The 19747-nt window shown below is 44.6% G+C and overlaps 1 protein-coding gene across 1 annotated transcript in view; it reads left to right on the top strand.

The window, feature by feature from the left end:
• LOC141206937 (uncharacterized) overlaps positions 1-18563 on the top strand; it is a 31015-nt gene extending 12452 nt beyond the window's left edge. Inside the window, exons 2-7 of the mRNA XM_073664305.1 lie at positions 8598-8747; positions 8877-9056; positions 9140-9263; positions 9347-9444; positions 9633-9723; positions 16767-18563. Of these exons, the coding sequence (XP_073520406.1) occupies positions 8670-8747; positions 8877-9056; positions 9140-9263; positions 9347-9444; positions 9633-9723; positions 16767-17647 (1452 nt within the window). The 5' untranslated portion in view covers positions 8598-8669 and the 3' untranslated portion in view covers positions 17648-18563. The remainder of the gene's footprint in view (positions 1-8597; positions 8748-8876; positions 9057-9139; positions 9264-9346; positions 9445-9632; positions 9724-16766) is intronic.
• The last annotated feature ends 1184 nt before the right edge of the window (positions 18564-19747 follow it).

The following is a 19747-nucleotide window of genomic DNA, read 5'->3' as shown; positions in this document are numbered from 1 at the left end:
ATCTAAGTCCTCTTTTTTTTTTCCTCCTTCACACTGTACAAATACCCGTCTTATTAACCTTTTGGTGTGTCCCCCCCCCCCCCCCCCCAAAAAAAAAATAAAATAAAAAAAGTGTGTCTCTGATTTTTCAGGCACAAATATATCTGTTGAAAATAGTCTGGTGTTGGCCAGAGAAACAGAAGTGTGGTTTTGCAGTTGCACGGTTCAAACCTCTGCATTATCCACTTTTGGGCCATTTGTATCTAAAAAAGAAACAGTTTGAGTGTGTCGCTCACTGTTCAACCGCAAATATATATATTTAAAAAAGTCTGGTATACACCAGTAAATTATAACTGTGGTTTTGCTGTTCCACGGTAAAAAATCTCTATTATCCTGCTTTTGGCATTTTTTGCCGTAAAAAAAACTAATAGTGTCTCCCTGATTTTTCAGACACAAATATATCTGTTGAAAATAGTCTGGTGTAGGCCAGAGAAACAGAAGTGTGGTTTTGCAGTTCCACGGTTCAAACCTCTGTATTATCCACTTTTGGGCCATTTGTATCTAAAAAAAAACAGTTTGAGTGTGTCGCTCACTGTTCAACCGCAAATATATATATTTAAAAAAGTCTGGTATACACCAGTAAATTATAACTGTGGTTTTGCTGTTCCACGGTAAAAAAATCTCTATTATCCTGCTTTTGGCATTTTATGCCGTAAAAAAAAAACTAATAGTGTCTCCCTGATTTTTCAGATTGTTTAAAAGAGTCGGGTGTAGGCTAGAGAAATAGAACTGTGGTTTTCCTCTTCCACGGTTCTAATCTACTTTTTATTACCCTTTTTCCATTGATAGTGCGAGTGTAAGCTATTTTACTTCCTTTACAATGGGCAAGGCACGTGGCAAGGGACGTGGAACTGGACGTTCTGGTGATGGTGCGTGCAGAGGATGGGGCTGTGGCCAAGGTGAAAATGTGCCACAACCAACAGCCACATCTTCTCGCTCCCACTTCTTGACCAAATTACTAGGGAAGCACAGAACAACACCAGTATTGCGAACTGATCAGTGTGAACAGGTTATTAATTGGATAGCAGATAATACTTCCAGTTACCTGGGCACCACCACCTTCGGTCTGTCTTCCACACGGTCAACTCTTAGTAGCCGTGAGTATCAACCGCATACTCCTCCTCACCGTGATGCTCCTTCCTCCCACCATGCCGAGTGTCATCACACAGCAACTGATCCCACACTTGGACACTCTGAAGAGCTGTTCACTGGTCCATTTCCAGATTTGTGCCACTTGCCTGCTCCGCTTGAAGTGGTGGAAGAGGAGATCCCATGTAGTGATGCCCAAATATTTGAACAGCCACGGCCACAGGAAGTCGACGCTGGCAATTTGTCACAAGAGGTGGACGATGACGAGACACAATTGCCAGGAAGTGAGGAGGAGGATCGTGGTGCGCAAGTGGAAAAGGAGGAGGTGGTGGATGATCTAGTAACTGACCCAACGTGTCAGGAGGACACGCAGAGCGAGGCCAGCAGCACACAGGGTGATGGAGCCAGAGTACCCCAACAGGCAGGAAGAAGCAGTGTGGTGGCCGCACACAGAAGGCAGGCAACAGTTCCCCGTAACAACAACACGATGGACGTTGCCAGTACAACCTGTAGGTCTTCCAGAGTCTGGAATTTTTTTAAAGACTCTGCTGATAACCCCAAAAAGGCCATTTGTACCACCTGGCAGGCCAGCATCAGCAGGGGTGACAAAACTACAAGCTTGACCACCACCAGCATGATCAGGCACATGGCAGCAAAGCACCTGACTATGTGGAGCGAACCCCAGGGTCCACGACCAGTGTCAGCGGGTGTCACCACTGCTTCTTCCGCTGTTGTGCGTGCAATAGAACCCCCTGTTGTGTGTGCAAGGCAATCCCCTGTCCATACTGCATGCAAAGATGCCCCCTCCTCTCAGTCTTCACTTGTTATGGCAGTTTCTCAAGAAACAGCATCAACGTCCACGTCCACGTCCCACCGCAGCATTCAATTGTCCATATCCCAGACCTTTGAACGAAAGCGGAAATTCGCAGCTAACGCCCCACAGGCCAGAGTCCTAAATTCGCACATTTCACGACTGCTTGCGTTGGAAATGCTGCCTTTTAGGCTGGTGGAGACGGAATCCTTCCGCAACCTTATGGCGGTGGCCGTCCCTCGGTACTCGGTCCCCAGCCGACACTATATTGCCCGGTGTGCCATCCCTTCACTACACAAGCACGTGTCCCAAAACATCTGCCGTGCCCTCAACAACGCAGTTACTGGGAGAGTCCACCTGACAACGGACACGTGGACAAGTGCTTGTGGCCAGGGACGGTACATCTCCCTGACGGCACACTGGGTAAACATAGTGGAAGCCGGGACCCAGTCGGACCTTGGGACAGAACACATCCTCCCTACACCGAGGATTGCGGGCCCTATGTCAGTCAGAGTTGCCCCCACAGTGTACAGCTCCTGCGCATCATCCTCCTCCTCCTCCTCATGTTCAGCCTCCATCTCAGATATCACCACATCAGTTACAAGCTGGAAGCACTGCAGTACTGCCTCCGCCAAGCGGCAACAGGCTGTGCTGAAACTCATAAGCTTAGGTGAGAAACCTCACACTGCTTGTGAGTTGTGGACAGCTGTGAAAGAGCAGGCAGATCTGTGGCTGACACCGCTGAACCTACATCCAGGCATGCTCGTGTGTGACAATGGCCGTAACCTGGTGGCGGCTCTGAGGCGAGGCGAGATCACACACGTACCATGCCTGGCTCATGTGCTCAACCTCGTGGTTCAGCGGTTTCTTAAATCGTACCCCGAGTTGCCAGATCTGCTCATCAAAGTACGCCGCCTGTCAGCTCATTTTCGCAAGTCGGCTACAGCTTCCGCCGCCCTTGCTGTGTTGCAGCAGCGTTTGCAGCTTCCGTCGCACCGACTGGTGTGTGATGTCCCCACACGTTGGAACTCTACCCTCCACATGTTGCAAAGGATTTGTGAGCAGAAGAGAGCAGTTGTGGAGTACCAGCTGCAACAAGGCCGTCGATATTCAGGTCAGACTCCACACATAAGACCTCAGGAGTGGACCTGGATGTCTGACTTATGTACCATCTTGACAAACTTTGAGGAGTCCACCAAGATGGTGAGTGGCGATGACGCCATCATTAGCGTCAGCATTCCACTTGTCTGTCTTGTGCAACGCTCTCTGCAGAGAATTAAAGAGAAGGCATTGCAGCCAGAGTGTGATGGGATGGATCAAGAAGCCATATCGGTCGAACTTTCACTCTCTTATTCCTGAGGTGGAGAGGTCTATAAAAATGGGGTAGTACCAGAAGGCCCCTGCTGCAGAACTGTTAAAAAAATTCCCATCTGAACACGCTAGCGGCAGAGGTCACAGTTCGTTGCCCAACCAAGGCGTACAAGCGAGAGAGAGGCAACTCCAATCCAGCAGAGGCAGGGGAACACTGTCAATGTTCTGGAACAGTTTTCTCAGACCCTCCCTTCGGACAGACCCTGAGGCGCGGGGTACTCTCACAAGGAGTGGAAAGTTTCAAAAGATGGTGAGGGAGTACCTTGCCGACCGTACCAGCGTCCCCTGTGATTCATCTGTGCCTTTTAATTATTGGGTATCCAAGCAGGACACTTGGAATGAACTCGCTCTGTATAGCTTGGAGGTCCTGGCCTGCCCTGCCGCTAGTGTGTTATCGGAGCGTGTTTTTAGTGCCTCTGGGGGAATTATAACTGATAAGTGAACTCGCCTGTCAACTGATAATGCTGACAAGCTGACCCTTATCAAAATGAACAAGGGCTGGATTGGGCCAGACTTCTCATCACCACCAAATGACAGCAGAGTAACATAAAGTCAAATCCACTGTGTTATTTCGGGAGGTGTATTCACATGCACCGCTTCATACCCACACATGGGTATACGCTTCCTCATTTCGGCTGTTTTATGTTCTTCTCCTTATCCTCAGCCTCCACCACCACTATACCACCAGGGTGACCGTGGTCTGTGTTGCCATTAGTGAAAATTCCTCCGTCTTCATTTTTGTCTTCTTTTGCTTGGAAGGCATAAGCAAAGACTGTGGGAGACCCACTCCCCAATAATGGGAATAATATTCTCGAGATGCTGTACTGTATGGCTCTTGTAAGGGGCATTAAAACCGTCTTGTTAAGCTACTGTGACCTCCACCACTTTTTCGAGGGGCATTAAAACCGTCTTATTAAGCTACTGTGACCTCCACGTCTCTTCCGAGGGGCATTAAAACCGTCTTGTTAAGCTACTGTGACCTCCACTACTTTTCCAAGGGGCATTAAAACCGTCTTGTTAAGCTACTGGGACCTCCACGTCTCTTCTGAGGGGCATTAAAAGCGCCTTGTTAAACCACTCTGAACTCCACGGCTCTTCCAAGGGGCATTGAAATGTTGTTTTCAATTACCTCTAACCTCCACGACTCTTCGAACGGGCATTGCATTTCCTCCTAATTTTTGGCAGCTTTTGCTTGGAAGGCATGAGCAAAGACTATGGGGGACCCACTCCCCAATAATGGGAATAATGTTTGTAATATGCTGTACTGCATGGCTCTTGTAAGGGGCATTGCAAGTTCGTCCGTCCTAATTTTTGGCAGCTTTTGCTTGGAAGGCTTAAGCAAAGACTATGGGAGACCCACTCCCCAATAATGGGAATAATGTTTTTAAGATGCTGTACTGTATGGCTCTTGTAAGGGGCATTAAAACCGTCTTGTTAAGCTACTGCGACCTCCACCACTTTTCCGAGGGGCATTAAAACCGTCTTGTTAAGCTACTGTGACCTCCACGTCTCTTTCGAGGGGCATTAAAACCGTCTTTTTAAGCTACTGCGACCTCCACCACTTTTCCAAGGGGCATTAAAACCATCTTGTTAAGCTACTGTGACCTCCACCACTTTTCCAAGGGGCATTAAAACCATTTTGTTAAGCTACTGTGACCTCCACGTCTCTTCCGAGGGGCATTAAAACCGTCTTGTTAGGCTACTGTGACCTCCACATCTCTTCCGAGGGGCATTAAAACCATCTTGTTAAGCTACTGTGACCTCCATGTCTCTTCAAATGGGCATTAAAAGCATCTTCTTAAGCCACTCTGAACTCCACAGCTCTTCCAAAGGGCATTGAAATGTTGTTTTTAATTACCTCTAACCTCCACGACTCTTCCAACGGGCATTGCATTTCCTCCTAATTTTAGTCAGCTTTTGCTTTTCAATGCAAAGGCGAAAACTAAGGGAGACCCACTCCCCAATAATGGGTAGAAGGTTTTTAGTATGCTGTAATCCACGTCTGTTTCAAGGGGCATTGCAGTTCCTCATAATTTTTGGAAAGCCTTCCATTCATTGCTTAGGCCAACAGTGTACAGGAGACCCAGTTGCTATAAATGGAAAAAACAGTTTAGTTAAGGCCCTCTGACCTCCATGTCATTTCCAAGGGGCATTTGAGTGCCTCGAAATTTTTGGTAGGCATTGCACTCACTGTATGCCCTATAACTGTGTAGCCGAACCGCTCCTTTTGTTACAGAAACATATCCTACAAGACATATGTGGTTGACTGGCCTGATATTGATGTGAATGGTCCCTGTTCCTCCTGCTCTTTCTCCTTTGCCACCACCTCATCCATCATTTATCACCTGAAGCTTTGTTTTAACGGGAGTCATAGAACTGGGATAGTAGCAGGAAAACATCTAGCAATCCTCGGAGGAGGTAGGATATGCGCCAAAACGCTGACCACCTCAGGCCTAGCCGCTACTACATACATGCGCTTGCATTCCAAGAAAACAAAGCAGATGCTAACTTCTATCATCATCATCATGCTTCTCACCATGGCACTCTCAACTCCCCTGATGGAGAAGCCAGGGCCCACCGGAGGAGTCTGGTTCTCTGGTGGGCTCATCCAATGCTGCCCTATAGCAGGCCAGGCTAAGAAAAGTGTGTGGGGGGAAGTTGACAGGAGAAATAGGGGCGGCTGGGGACCTTTTATGGACACCCGGCTGCCCCCAGGCGGCTGGGGACCGTGTGTGGACACCCGGACGAGGGGCGGCTGGGGACCGAGTATGGACACCCGGGCCCCCCCTGGTGGCTGGGGACTGAGTGTGGACATCCGGCCGCCGGGCGGCTGGAGACTGAGTATGGATACCAGGCCGCCAACGCAGCCATGACTTGGTGGCCAGATTCCGCCTCCACATGCCTAAAAGGCCTAATTTCAAGTGCAAGCATGCAGTATGGGGGTGGGTGGGTGGCAGGCTGCATACTTGCGCTTGCATTGCAAGGAATGGGAGAGGTACAATTGAACACTGTCCTGGGACAAGGACTTGAACGGGGATAGTTGCAAGTCTGCAACGACAGGTGAAGGGTGGGAGGCATCTTCGCATGTACCATGAACAGGGGTTTGGCATGCACACACTACAGCGGAATAGGCTGTCCTTCCCACTAAATGCCCTGGGGAGGGCACAGGTAATGTTTTGGTATGCGCGCTTAATCTTATGTATAAGGCACACCGGGACAAATAGGGGCGGCTGGGGACTGAGTATGGATACCTCGTTGCCGAAGCAGCCATGAGGTAGTGGCCAGCTTCGACCTCCTCCAAACTAAAAGGCCCCATTTCAAGTGCAAGCAAGCAGTATGGTATAACAGCCTGGGGGTGGGTGGGTGGCAGGCTGCACACTTACGCTTGCATTCCAAGAAAACAAAGCAGATGCTAACTTCTATCATCATCATCATGCTGGTTCTCTGGTGGGCTCGTCCAATGCTGCCCTAAAGCAGGCAAGGGTAAGAAAAGTGTGTGGGAAGGTGACAGGAGAAATAGGGGTGGCTGGGGATCGAGCATGGACACCCGGCCGCCGGGCGGCTGGGAACTGAGTATGGATACCTCGCTGCCGAAGCAACCATGAGGTAGTGACCAGCCTCGGCCTCCTTCAAACTAAAAGGCCCCATTTCAAGTGCAAGCTAGCAGCATAGTATTTCAGCCTGCGGGTGGGTGGGTGGTTGGCTGCATATTTGCGCTTGCATTGCAAGGAATGGGGGAGGTACAATTGAACACTGCCCTGGGACAAGGACTTGCACGGGGATAGTTGCAAGTCTGCATCTTCTGATGCGGCAAGGATGACTTCTGATGGGCACACTTTTAGGCAGTGACCTGGGTTTCAGAGATGCTTCCAGGGGTCTTCCCCATGCTGTTCCCATGTCTTTTCAGCACTGTATGCATGTGTCACATAGCACATGGCCATATGAGGTTGTAAAATGTTAAAATGACATTTCCCTGTGAATGCATTTGTAACGGTTGAAAGCAATACAAAAGTGCAAAAACACATAAAAAATGCTACTTGTCAACATAGCCCAAGGTGTGGAGGAGTATTTTTTTGGGGTTATTTATTTTACCTTATACACAAGTCTTTACTCTGGAAAGGAACTTCCTTAACATATTTCACAGGAAAGCAGTTTCAGTTTCGTTTTTGAACATTTTATTGTGAGCCCTTAAAAGTGGCTTAATACCTCTGACCATGTTGTTGATAGCAGTGACCTGGGGGTCAGAAATGCTTCCTGGGGCGATCCGCATGCTGTCCCCATGTAATTTGAGCACTGTCACTATCGTTTTGGGCACTTGTCAGGCTTTTAAAAGACTGCCGGGGGTGCCGCCGCAAAAATGCTCGGGTCTCCCATAGACTAACATTGGGCTCGTTGCTCGGGTCGAGCACCCGAGTATCACGGCGAGCTCGGCCCGAGCTTCGAGCACCCGAGCATTTTAGTGCTCGCTCAACACTACTCACTAGTCCACAGTTCAAACAGACCATGATTAAGTCTGCACGTCGAAACACGCAGGTCGAGACAGCTGTGATCCTTCTGTGCACTAAGACTTATTATGGTGCTAGCAACATATTTTAATGGCTCAATAAAAGCTATGTTTTACTCAAGTTTATAGCCTCATACGCCGGATCATTCCTGCTATTTCTGATTTTAATATCTGCTTTTTTATGGAGTTTTTCTTGTCATATAGGAAATCCTAAGGCCAGAAATAAACCCCATAAAACACTGTACATGGAGACTTTGGTATCAAATAACTCCTATCTTGGTGTTCTTCCAAACAAGCTTTTATAAATGCCTCAAACTTTTGTGTGTCAATCAGACCTGAGATCTAACGTTATAGAAGTTGACAGTCTGGTGAAGACGGGAAACATATAGTGATGTAGTCAGTGGCCGACTCTGGCCAAATACGTTTATAGAGCCGTAGTTGAAGATGAAGATTTCGTCCTCAACATGAAGTAGTTATTTCTCATGTCACGTGTAATGAATATCTCCTGCAGTATCGCTAATGCCGATTCCAGTGTCGGTAAATTAGATAAGAATTAAAAATAAGGAAGATGAGTCTATGAGAAAGGTATTCACCTGCAGATTCTGTGGAAGAAACTGCTTGTTGTCTGTGGCCTAAAATATATAGGTTTTATTAGTAGATGTAAAGAAGAAAACTAGATACTGTAAAACATAAATCTCCTCAAATGTTTCCCTTATTATCTCCAGTAATTGTATTATTACACAGGATATTTATGACGTTACATCAGTTCAACTTCTCATTCAGGTCTCTACAATATCGGATCCTCTCAGTGAATATCTTCTATGTAAGAGAATTTTCCTGATTTACCCATCAAAGATGAATATGGACAGAGACAAAATGGCGGAGCAGATATTACACCTCACCCTAGAGATCCTCTTCTGGTTTACTGGAGAGGTGAGAGATTCTGATGATGTCACATTACATCATTCTTATCTATAGGAATAACAGATGGACAGAACTGGAGAGGTGAGGACTCTGGAAATGTCTATAGTGAGATGTATTAATGTGTCTCTCTATAACCAGGATTACATAGTAGTGAAGAAGACCTCTAGTGAGCGCTGTCAGGACTTTTTGTCTGAGGGATGGGAAAGAACCCTGAGCCCAATCACGGAGCTTTCACCTCACCCCCTGATGCATGAGGACATCAATGACCAGAAGATCCTAGATCTCACCTACAAGATGATTGAGCTGCTGACTGGAGAGGTGACACTGCTAGGAATGCTGGGACATTTTACAGTCAAGCTATGAAGGGATCGGAGGGATAACTCTATCATTGTATGTGTCAGGTTCCTATAAGGTGTCAGGACGTCACCGTCTATTTCTCCATGGAGGAGTGGGAGTATTTAAAAGGACACAAAGATCTGTACAATGACATCATGATGGAGGTTCCCCAGCCCCTCACATCACCAGGTAATAGACAGGACTGAATACACACGGCCTATAATTATCCATATTTAAAGAATGAATTCAGTCCCTGTATGTGTTTTCTCCAGATCTATCCAGTAAGAGGACAACACCAGAGAGATGTCCACGTCCTCTTTTACAACAGGACTGTAAACAAGAAGATCCCAATATTCCTCAGGATCATCAGGTAGATGGAGAGAAGGTTTCATGAGATCTCCCCTATGATGTGTATACGGCTGTGAAGGTCTTGTGTTCGTTCTTGGTTTATCCACCAGTATTATATGGTTTATACTTGTGTAATGCGAACGGTGGATTAGAGCTGATCATAGGTGTGACTTCTCCATCTGTCTGTGACTTGTACAATATTTGTTTCAGGGTGAAGATCTGACCCATATTAATACTACAGAAACATATGTGAGGGGTGATGAGCGGTGTAAAGAGGAGATCCCTACAGATAGCAGTCCAGGTGAGTAGTAACCACTAAATGCAGAGAAGTCACAGATTCTTCTCAGTCACAGGCTCATTTACCGGTCATGTAGTCAGGCCATATCACAATCGTGTGATCACCATTTTGCATCTAGACCAATACATTGTCCTCCACCAAAAACTGTTCAAATGACTTTGGGCATTGAAACCCCTTTTCTATAGAACTTACAACCTGGAAGATCCACCTACCAACTGAAATGAGAAGATCCTGACTCTTATCTGCCCAGATCTGTAAATTACCAATCCAAATGACAGCATATGTAGAAAGTGCTAACAAGTTAGAAAATCACTTGAAGATATATATTATGATGTGCCTGTGAGAGAAAGCGGAGTGTAATGATGCTGTTGGCTTCCTAGAATCCTGATATCTTATTGGATGAATCTACCTTCTCTCCCTTCTGTGCCGCTGAATGTGCTCATATGGTCCCTACAAGACCAGGTCCAGTCTTTGTAACCAAACCTTGCTTTTGCGATTGACAACTTTAAACATGCAGTGAGGGCCAAGTGTGAATTTCTGTACAATAACAACAGAGTTTCCCTTTATCCTGACTTTTCAATTTAATTTTAAACCAAATAACTTCAAATAGAATCGCGATGAAGTATACAAAAAACATTACACCTGTACCATAATATATCTCTAAACTGTGCATGGCTGATGGCTGTAATATACATTTATTCATGCCTGTAGGAGATAATTTAGCATGAGTTGAGCCCTGGTTTCATGGATTCACTCCACGTCATAAATTATATTATCGATCCTAAAGAATTCAGATACAATCTATCCTGAAATGGGGAGCACTAATACTTTCTCTACTCTTCTGGTCAGGACTCATAGTAGCTCCAATGGTCCACCATAAATAAGTGCAACTCTGGTTTAGTGTTGGAGTTTTCCCCCCTAAACATACGTTCTTGTTGGGGATGTAACTGTTATGTTCTGCTACCAAAGCTAAGGAAAGAGAGGAGATCTGTCCCTACTATAGGACTCAGCTGAATCCCTACGATGTAACAGGGAACCTGATCCTGCGATCAGACCTGCTAAAGTCCTAATCTAGTCTGTACGGAGACCTATAGATGTGGGGAGGGAATCCCTACAAGTACTAAGGACTGGGAGGAATATGGGACACCTCCTAACAGAAATAGTAGCAGACAGACGAACAAACAAAATAGATAGAACATAGAGGTCCGTAGACCAAGCAAACTAACAGAGCTAGATACAGAGCACAGGCTAGCTAGAAAGTAGATATACAATGAAGTCCAGCAAAGCCAGAAGGGCGGAGCAGGATTAAATAGGTCAACAAGGTCATGTGACCAGCAAAGGAAAAAAAACCTAACAGCAAGGTTCTAACAGTACCCCCCCTTCTAAGAGGATCCTCCGGATCCCCTAGGACCAGGCTTATCAGGAAATCTCCTGTGAAACGCTCTGATAAGTCTGGACGCGGAAACATCATCTGACCTCACCCAAGAGTTATCCTCGGGTCCGAAACCTTTCCAGGCCACAAGATACTGCAAACTACCTCTATACCGTCTAGAGTCAAGGATGCGAGAAATTTCATATTCCCCGTCCTCCACCACCGGAGGAACAGAGGCAGAGGCGTCACCATCCGACACAACAGCTTTTTTTAACAGAGAGACATGAAAGACCGGATTAATTCTCCAGGAGGTAGGAACCTCCAACCTAACAGCAGATTGGTTGACAACCTGAAGCACCTTAAAGGGCCCTACAAACTTGGGACCCAATTTCTTAGAAGGAATCCTCAACCGCAGATTCCTAGAGGACAACCAAACCATGTCACCAACAGCGAACAAAACCTCCTGTCGTTTCCTATCAAAGTAGTCTTTAGATTTTCTGTTGGCCTCCTGAAGATTACCACGCACATCCGTCCAAACTCTTTCCAAATCACCGGAAAAATTCTCCTCCTCAGGCACGGCAGATCCCAACTTGGAGAACGACCCAAACGACGGATGTCTCCCAGAACAACAAAAAAAAGGCGAACAACCAGCAGAAGAAGATGTATGATTGTTCAGAGCAAATTCGGCAAGTGGCAGAAACTCAGACCACCCCTCTTGATTGTCTGCCACAAAACAACGCAAGAACTGCTCAACATCCTGGTTTTTCCTTTCTGTCTGGCCATTAGATTCAGGATGATATCCGGACGAAAACGACAAATGAATTCCCAACCTGTCACAAAAGGCACGCCAAAAACGAGCCACGAACTGAGGACCCCTATCAGAAACAATGTCAGTAGGAACGCCATGAAGTCTGACAATTTCCTTGACAAAGGCCTTAGCGAGAGTTTTAGCGCAGGGCAGTTTGACGAAGGGAACCAAGTGACACATCTTGCTAAAACGGTCCACGACCACCCAGATGACAGTAAAACCCTCAGAGGGGGGAAGGTCAGTTATAAAGTCCATAGCCAAATGTGTCCAAGGAGCACTGGGGACCTCCAAAGGACAAAGTAACCCCGCAGCAGGAGTATGTGAGGACTTAGATCTAGCACATATAGTACATTGGCGCACCCACTTAATGACTTCCTTCTGCCATCCAGGCCACCAAAAACTGCGACCCACCAGTCTCTTGGTCTCAGAGATTCCGGGATGACCTGCCAACCGAGATTCGTGACACTCAACAAACAAATCTCTCCTAAAGGTCCCAGGCACAAACAACCTCCCATGAGGAGTGTTAGATGGGGCATTCTCCTGAGCTTTAAGAATCTCATCTTCCAAAACGGAGTCTAAAGCAGCTATCACAACACCTTCTTGTAAAATGTTTTCCTCTTTCTCAGCACCGACTATGGGAGAAAAACTGCGAGACAAGGCATCCGCCTTAACATTCTTAGTACCAGGGATGTAAGTAACGGAGAAATTAAACCGCGAGAAAAACAGTGCCCACCTAGCCTGACGGGCATTCAGGCGCTTGGCAGCATCAAGATATATCAGATTTTTATGATCCGTAAGAACCTGAACGGGAAATTCCGCACCTTCCAAGAAGTGGCGCCAGTGTTCAAATGCGAGTTTAATAGCCAATAATTCCCGATTACCAATATCGTAATTCAATTCAGTCTCCGAAAATTTTTTTGAAAAAAAGGCACAGGGATGTAATCCATCCCCGTTATCCTGAGACAATACTGCGCCAACCCCCACAGAGGAAGCATCAACCTCAACCAAAAACGGCCTAGTAACATCAGGCTGCATAAGGATGGGAGCAGAGGTGAACCTCTCCTTGAGATACACAAAAGCTTCAATGGCCTCAGAAGACCACTGAACCGCATCAGCACCTTTCCTGGTGAGATCAGTCAGAGGTTTGACAATACTAGAAAAATTTTTTATGAATTTTCTATAGTAATTGGCGAAACCCAAAAACCTCTGTATCGATTTCAAACCAATAGGCCTAGGCCATTCCTGCACAGCCTGAACCTTAACCGGATCCATCTCAAAACCTTTGCTGGAGATAATGTAGCCCAAAAAACTAATTCTCTGTACAGCGAACTCACATTTCTCCAGTTTAGCAAAAAGCGAATTGTCCATTAATAACTGTAATACCTCACGCACGCTCCGCCAATGAGACTCCAGATCTGGCGAATAAATCAAAATGTCATCCAAATACACAACCACATTTTTACCGATCAAAGGTCTAAGGATGTCATTAATCAGATTCTGAAAAAATGCAGGAGCATTAGTAAGACCAAAAGGCATAACCAGATTCTCAAAATGACCCACAGGAGTGTTAAAAGCAGTCTTCCATTCATCACCCTCCTTCATGCGCAACAGATTGTATGCCCCCTTAAGGTCAATTTTAGAGAACCACTTGGCCCCCAATAACTGGTTAAACAGATCAGGAATCAATGGCAGTGGGTAAGGATTGCGTACCGTAATTTTGTTAATCTCACGAAAATCCAGAGAAGGGCGTAAACCGCCGTCCTTTTTTTTTACAAAAAAAAATCCAACCGCCACAGGAGACTTAGAGGGCCTAATGTGACCGGCGGCCAAACTTGTCTGTATGTATTCCTCCAAAGCCTTCCTCTCAGGAATAGTAAGGTTAAATAAACAACTTTTAGGAAGAATCGCTCCAGGGACAAATTCAATAGAACAATCATAGTCTCTATGGGGAGGCAAAACCTGCGATTCTTTCTCAGAAAAAACTCTCCAAAAATCCTGAATAGGAACAGGCAATTCTCCCCTATCCAAAGCTGCAATACGCCCGTTACAACACTTGTCATAACATTTATGGCTCCAGGATTTAATTTCACTGGTAGACCAATCCAGTACAGGATTGTGAAATTTTAACCAGGGCAAACCCAATATTACTGGAGAAGGCAAGTTATTCAACACTACCAAATCCAATTTCTCATGGTGAACACCATTAATAGTGAGAGGAAATTCACTGACCTTGAGAGTAATATTCTTCAAAGGGGAGCCATCCACAGAAACCACAGCAATGGGGGATGATAAAGGTTCAGGTTTTAAATTGAGTTTTTCCACGAATCCCCCATCAATTACATTCAGTGTAGACCCGCAATCAACAAACACCCGAAATTCCATTAATTTTTCCTGAGCAATCGTGGAAGCAGCTAAAAATATACCCTTGGAATTTAAACAGGCAATACGGGCGTGACTGACCATTTTTTTTTCTTTCTTCATACGAAGCTCACAGCCTTTAATCAAATGACCAGATTTTCCGCAATAGAAACACAAGCCTTCCGAAAAACGACGGTCTTTTTCTTGAGAGCGAGGTGCCACTGATCCAATCTCCATCGGTTCACCACTGTTAGTACACACATTCTCATAACCAGAAACTGACATAGCAGAGGATTTGCTCTCATTAACCCTAGCACGCAGTCTTCTATCCACCCGTATAGCTAATTGCATAGCCTGTTGCAAATCCTCAGGTGTAGGATAAGCAATTAGCAGGTCTTTAACCCTTTCACTGAGCCCAGCAAGAAATAGACTTTTCAGAGCAGAATCGTTCCACCCTGTTTGAGTGGACCAACGACGAAAATGAGTACAATATTTTTCCACATTACCTGATCCTTGTTTTAAACGTCTCAACTCAGTCTCAGCTGATGCCACACGGTCAGGATCATCATATAATAGCCCCAAAGCAGAAAAAAAACTATCCACTGATCTGAAGCATGTATCACTAGGTTGCAAAGAAAAGGCCCACTCCTGAGGCTCTTTGCGCAAAAGTGACATTATGAACCCTACGCGCTGGGATTCATCCCCAGAGGACTTGGGTCTCAAACGAAAATACAATAAGCAAGCATTTTTAAATGAAAAAAATTCTCGATGTTCACCAAAAAATAAATCCGGCAAACATACCTTAGGCTCCAAGAAATATGCTCCAGGACAGTTACTCACGTGCTGACGGAGCTCGGCCACTTCCAGAGAGAGTCCCTGCAGGTGTTTAGCCAAATCCTGAACCGACACCATGATGGAACAAAAAAAAAAAAAAAAAACCTTTCCTTAGAGAATTTGCAGGCTGGACTTACTGTTATGTTCTGCTACCAAAGCTAAGGAAAGAGAGGAGATCTGTCCCTACTATAGGACTCAGCTGAATCCCTACGATGTAACAGGGAATCTGATCCTGCGATCAGACCTGCTAAAGTCCTAATCTAGTCTGTACGGAGACCTATAGATGTGGGGAGGGAATCCCTACAAGTACTAAGGACTGGGAGGAATATGGGACACCTCCTAACAGAAATAGTAGCAGACAGACGAACAAACAAAATAGATAGAACATAGAGGTCCGTAGACCAAGCAAACTAACAGAGCTAGATACAGAGCACAGGCTAGCTAGAAAGTAGATATACAATGAAGTCCAGCAAAGCCAGAAGGGCGGAGCAGGATTAAATAGGTCAACAAGGTCATGTGACCAGCAAAGGAAAAAAAACCTAACAGCAAGGTTCTAACAGTAACGTGTTTTTGTTTTTTTTTAATTCTGTCTTTTTTTTACAGGTTCATTCTCCATGGTAGTTTGATTATGGTCGGATAGGCCTGCCTCACTTATGTGAGTTTGTAACTCCCTGGTAGTCTTTAAAAAAAAAGGTCTCCATTGTCTCTTCCAAATGCCCAAGATCTAAATTTAAGACACCTCAGCTCTGCACTATTATAAAAAGTTCTCATTAAATGTATATTTCTTCTTGAAACTCATCTGATAGAAAATATTGGCCCTTACTATAGTTCAAAATGCCAGGAGCTACCAAGAAACATACTCTATTTACCCCAGAAAGGTTTCACCACTAGTTACTCTTTTTTTTTTTTTTTCATTAGATGTGTTATTATCTATAGTCAAAGTTTTGCCCATCACCCTTTAACCCCTCTACATGGATCTGTACTTGCACAAAGACCCCTAGGCTTTGGCTACAGTGTAGCCTGCTGTTTTGTGAGATGACAAGAAGTCTAGTCAGGTGGCCGGATCAGAACCAGGAGGGCAGAGAAAATACAAAATCTGAAGACACAATAGGAGTCAGTAAACAGGCTGGGATCACAAGAAGAAACTAAGAAGAAAATACACAACACGGGAGCTGCACAGAGAGAACTTAACCAGCAGAGAGCAAGGCTGTATCTGGCAGCTTCCGGCATTATGCATGAGCTTTAGTAGGGTGTAGTGCTTTACATTTGAGTTAAGTAGGAAGTATATTTGATTTTGGAAGAGCGGATTTTGCTGGATTGGTTTCTTGAAGCCATGTTGCTTTTCAAGAGCCTTTGAGCCACTAATGATGTGGAAACCTCTGTTTTTCCATTGACAGATGATGGACCTGAGTGGGAGCTTGTGTTTTTGTGAGAGGACTAGAAATTTTTATTGGCATCATTTTCGCATATTTCATATTTGGGAGGCAGAATGAATAAACAGTTGAGCACCGCTGTTTGTTCATTCACAGTTTAGACTGTGAACTGTCATTGTCTAGGTGAATAATTCAATATTTTTACATAACTTGCCATTTGTACCAACAGTTTATGTAGAAATATTCAAAAATATAAATTTCAAGAATATTTTATTCAAATATAATATTTTTTTTTACTTAGATGACTGTACCAGGAGATCAGAGGGACAGCTGACATCTTCAATTTTCAAATCAGATGAGCTTGAGATCCCACAGGATACAATTGAAGGAAATGCCATTACTCCAGATATACCATCATCCCTTCACAGCAAAGATGTGTCATCTGATCCTTTGAAACAGGTCCTGTCTTCTGATTCATTACCGACTACTAAAAAAAATCAAAGTCACAAAATAAGCATTAAAAAACTAACTGCTCCTAAAGCTAAGAAGCCATTTTCATGTTCAGAGTATGGAAATAGTTTTCCCCTCAAAAACTTTTTTCTTAAACATCAAAGAATTCACACAGCAAAGAATAGATTTTCTTGTTCCAAGTGTATGAAATGTTTTAACAAGAAATCAGATCTTGTTAAGCACCAGAGAACTCACACAGGTGAGAAGCCTTTTTCTTGTTCAGAATGTGGGAAATGTTTTAACCAGAAATCACATCTTGTTACACATCAGAGAATTCAAACAGGGGAGAAGCCTTTTTACTGTTCAGAATGTGGGAAATGTTTTAACCAGAAATTGAATCTTGTTACACATAAGAGAACTCATACAGGGGAGAAGCCTTTTTCCTGTTCAGAATGTGGGAAATGTTTTAACAAGAAATCAAATCTTCTTAGTCACCAGAGAACTCACACAGGGAAGATGCCTTTTTCCTGTTCAGAATGTGGTAAATGTTTTAACAAGAAATCAAATCTTCTTAGTCACCAGAGAACTCACACAGGGGAGAAGCCTTTTTCCTCTTCAGAATGTGGGAAATGTTTTAACCAGAAATCAGATGTTGTTAGACATAAGAGAATTCACACCGGGGAGAAACCTTTTTCCTGTTCAGAATGTGGGAAATGTTTTAACCAGAAATAAGGTCTTGTTATTCATCAGAGAAGTCACACAGGGGAGCAGCCTTTTTCCTGTTCAGAATGTGGGAAATGTTTTAAACAGAAATCAGCTGTTGTTAGACATCAGAGAAGTCACACAGGGGAGAAGCCTTTTTCCTGTTCAGAATGTGGTAAATGTTTTAACCAGAAATCAGCTGCTGTTAGACATCAGAGAAGTCACACAGGGGAGAAGCCTTTTTTATATCCTAATTTGGAAAATGTTTTACTTGAAAAGACACACTTTTAGCAAGAAAAAATATTGCTAATAAGTGAGTGTGTCCTATAGACTGGGGGTAGCTTCATGTGACCGAGAACAATGAGACAGTGTCCTTACTGATCAGTGAGAGAACTGCTCTCTCCTCCAGCTCTGCACTTATCTAACTGATTGGTGCAGAGCAGGAGAAGAAGGTACCGGGACCTGTACAGAGGCTGCACGTCCTGACTGGGCAGCTGAAGAACCTTCCACCCGACTAGCTCAAGGACCTTTCAGATCATGTAACACTGTTTTACATATTTTTAAAAGTCGTTAGGTTCTTTTATGAACTGAACCATTTCTTAATGAGTTTGACCTCCTGAATTCAAATTGGACAATGAGTTTTCCTTTTACTGCTACATATAATTAATGATAAAAGTTTCAGTACCTTGAGACATTATTCTTTTTGTAAATATACAGATGCAGAATATTTTGTTATGACAATTTTCTGATATTTATTTAGAGAAAACTTAGCAACAATTCAAATAACTAAAACCTGTCTAAACACTATTGCAAATTATAAACAGTTACAGAAATTGCACTACAAAACTTGGTCCTCGTTCAGTGACAACTGTTTTTTGCTTGTTTCTTGTATTGCTGCATTGGATCATCTCTTAAAATTATGCAACAGTAATCTGCAAGCATTTATGGATTCCATTTTCCTTGATATATTTTCTCCATAGCTTCAATATCTTGGTTACATCATCACCATCTTCATCTCACTACTCCGCAGTTTGATGGAAGAAAGTCTAGAATGTAAGAAATTAATCGTTAAGGACATGTTACTGCCAAGATCCTTATATGTTTTGAGGAGAAATAACACCAACTCTGCTCTTGAGTTTCCCAAAAAGTTAGTTACCACAAATGAAAATGTAAACCATACAGCCTTTTCCTTGCCCTGCAACAAACGAAGAAGATGGCCAGTCCCTTTTATTGTAGCAATATTCTCTTGCGCGACTACCCCACTCACACAGTAAGTTGGTGTCCAGTGTATCCACCCTGGAGACCAAATAAGAGGGCAACAACCGTAACGACATGTGTGAACAAGCACATGTAGGAGCTCCTGCTGAGCATCTAGCTATTTATCCGATATTGGACCTGATGACCATCCTGAAAATTGTCATACATCTACCAGATAACTTTCTGAGTGTGGAGGTGCTTTGCTCCAGGGGAAAAAATGACCAGGAAAAGCCACAGAGACTGTGGGAGAAGCAGGCTCTCAGCTCCAAGATGACACCACAGTCATCACACTGGAGACAGATTGAGCAGGGAAGATTAGCAGGAGGGAAGTGGTGGCGAGGCTGGAACAGTTTGCCTACACAGAAAGGCAGGTCTCAGCAGGTGACAGTGGCCATCTTATAACAGCTACCTTGCACCTGTGCATGGGCTCCAGAGTGGAGGAGTTGGGTGAGCAGGAGATGGGAGAGGCAGCCGCGTTGAAGGGGGCAAAAAGACTACAAAATTACATGTGGCACAATACTTACTGCCCCACTGCCTAATCTGCACCAATAGGACATACAGGTACCTGAGGAACCTACTTTAAAAGACGTTTTCATTGCAGTGGTACATTGTAAATTCTCTTTCTGCTTTGAATGTACATTTTGGTGGTCTTAACCCCTTTAAAGCCTGGGGTGTATTAGTACGCCCCAGGCTATCACCCCTGGTTCAGTGAGGGCTCTGGCGGTGAGCCCGGACTAAACCGAGCACATGTCTGCTGAGTATTACAGCTGACGTGTGCCCACAACAGCCGCGGGTGGAATCATGATCCAACCGCAGCTGTTAACCAGTTAAATGCCACTGTCAATCTATGACAGCGGCATTTAACAGCGCCGC

This window comes from Phyllobates terribilis, unplaced genomic scaffold, assembly GCF_046119375.1.
Source record: "Phyllobates terribilis strain yellow unplaced genomic scaffold, ASM4611937v1 Scaffold_150__1_contigs__length_4496277, whole genome shotgun sequence".
NCBI classification, from domain to species: domain Eukaryota; kingdom Metazoa; phylum Chordata; class Amphibia; order Anura; family Dendrobatidae; genus Phyllobates; species Phyllobates terribilis.
Note: the sequence above shows the minus strand (reverse complement) of the source record. Positions and strands in the feature narration are given on the sequence as shown.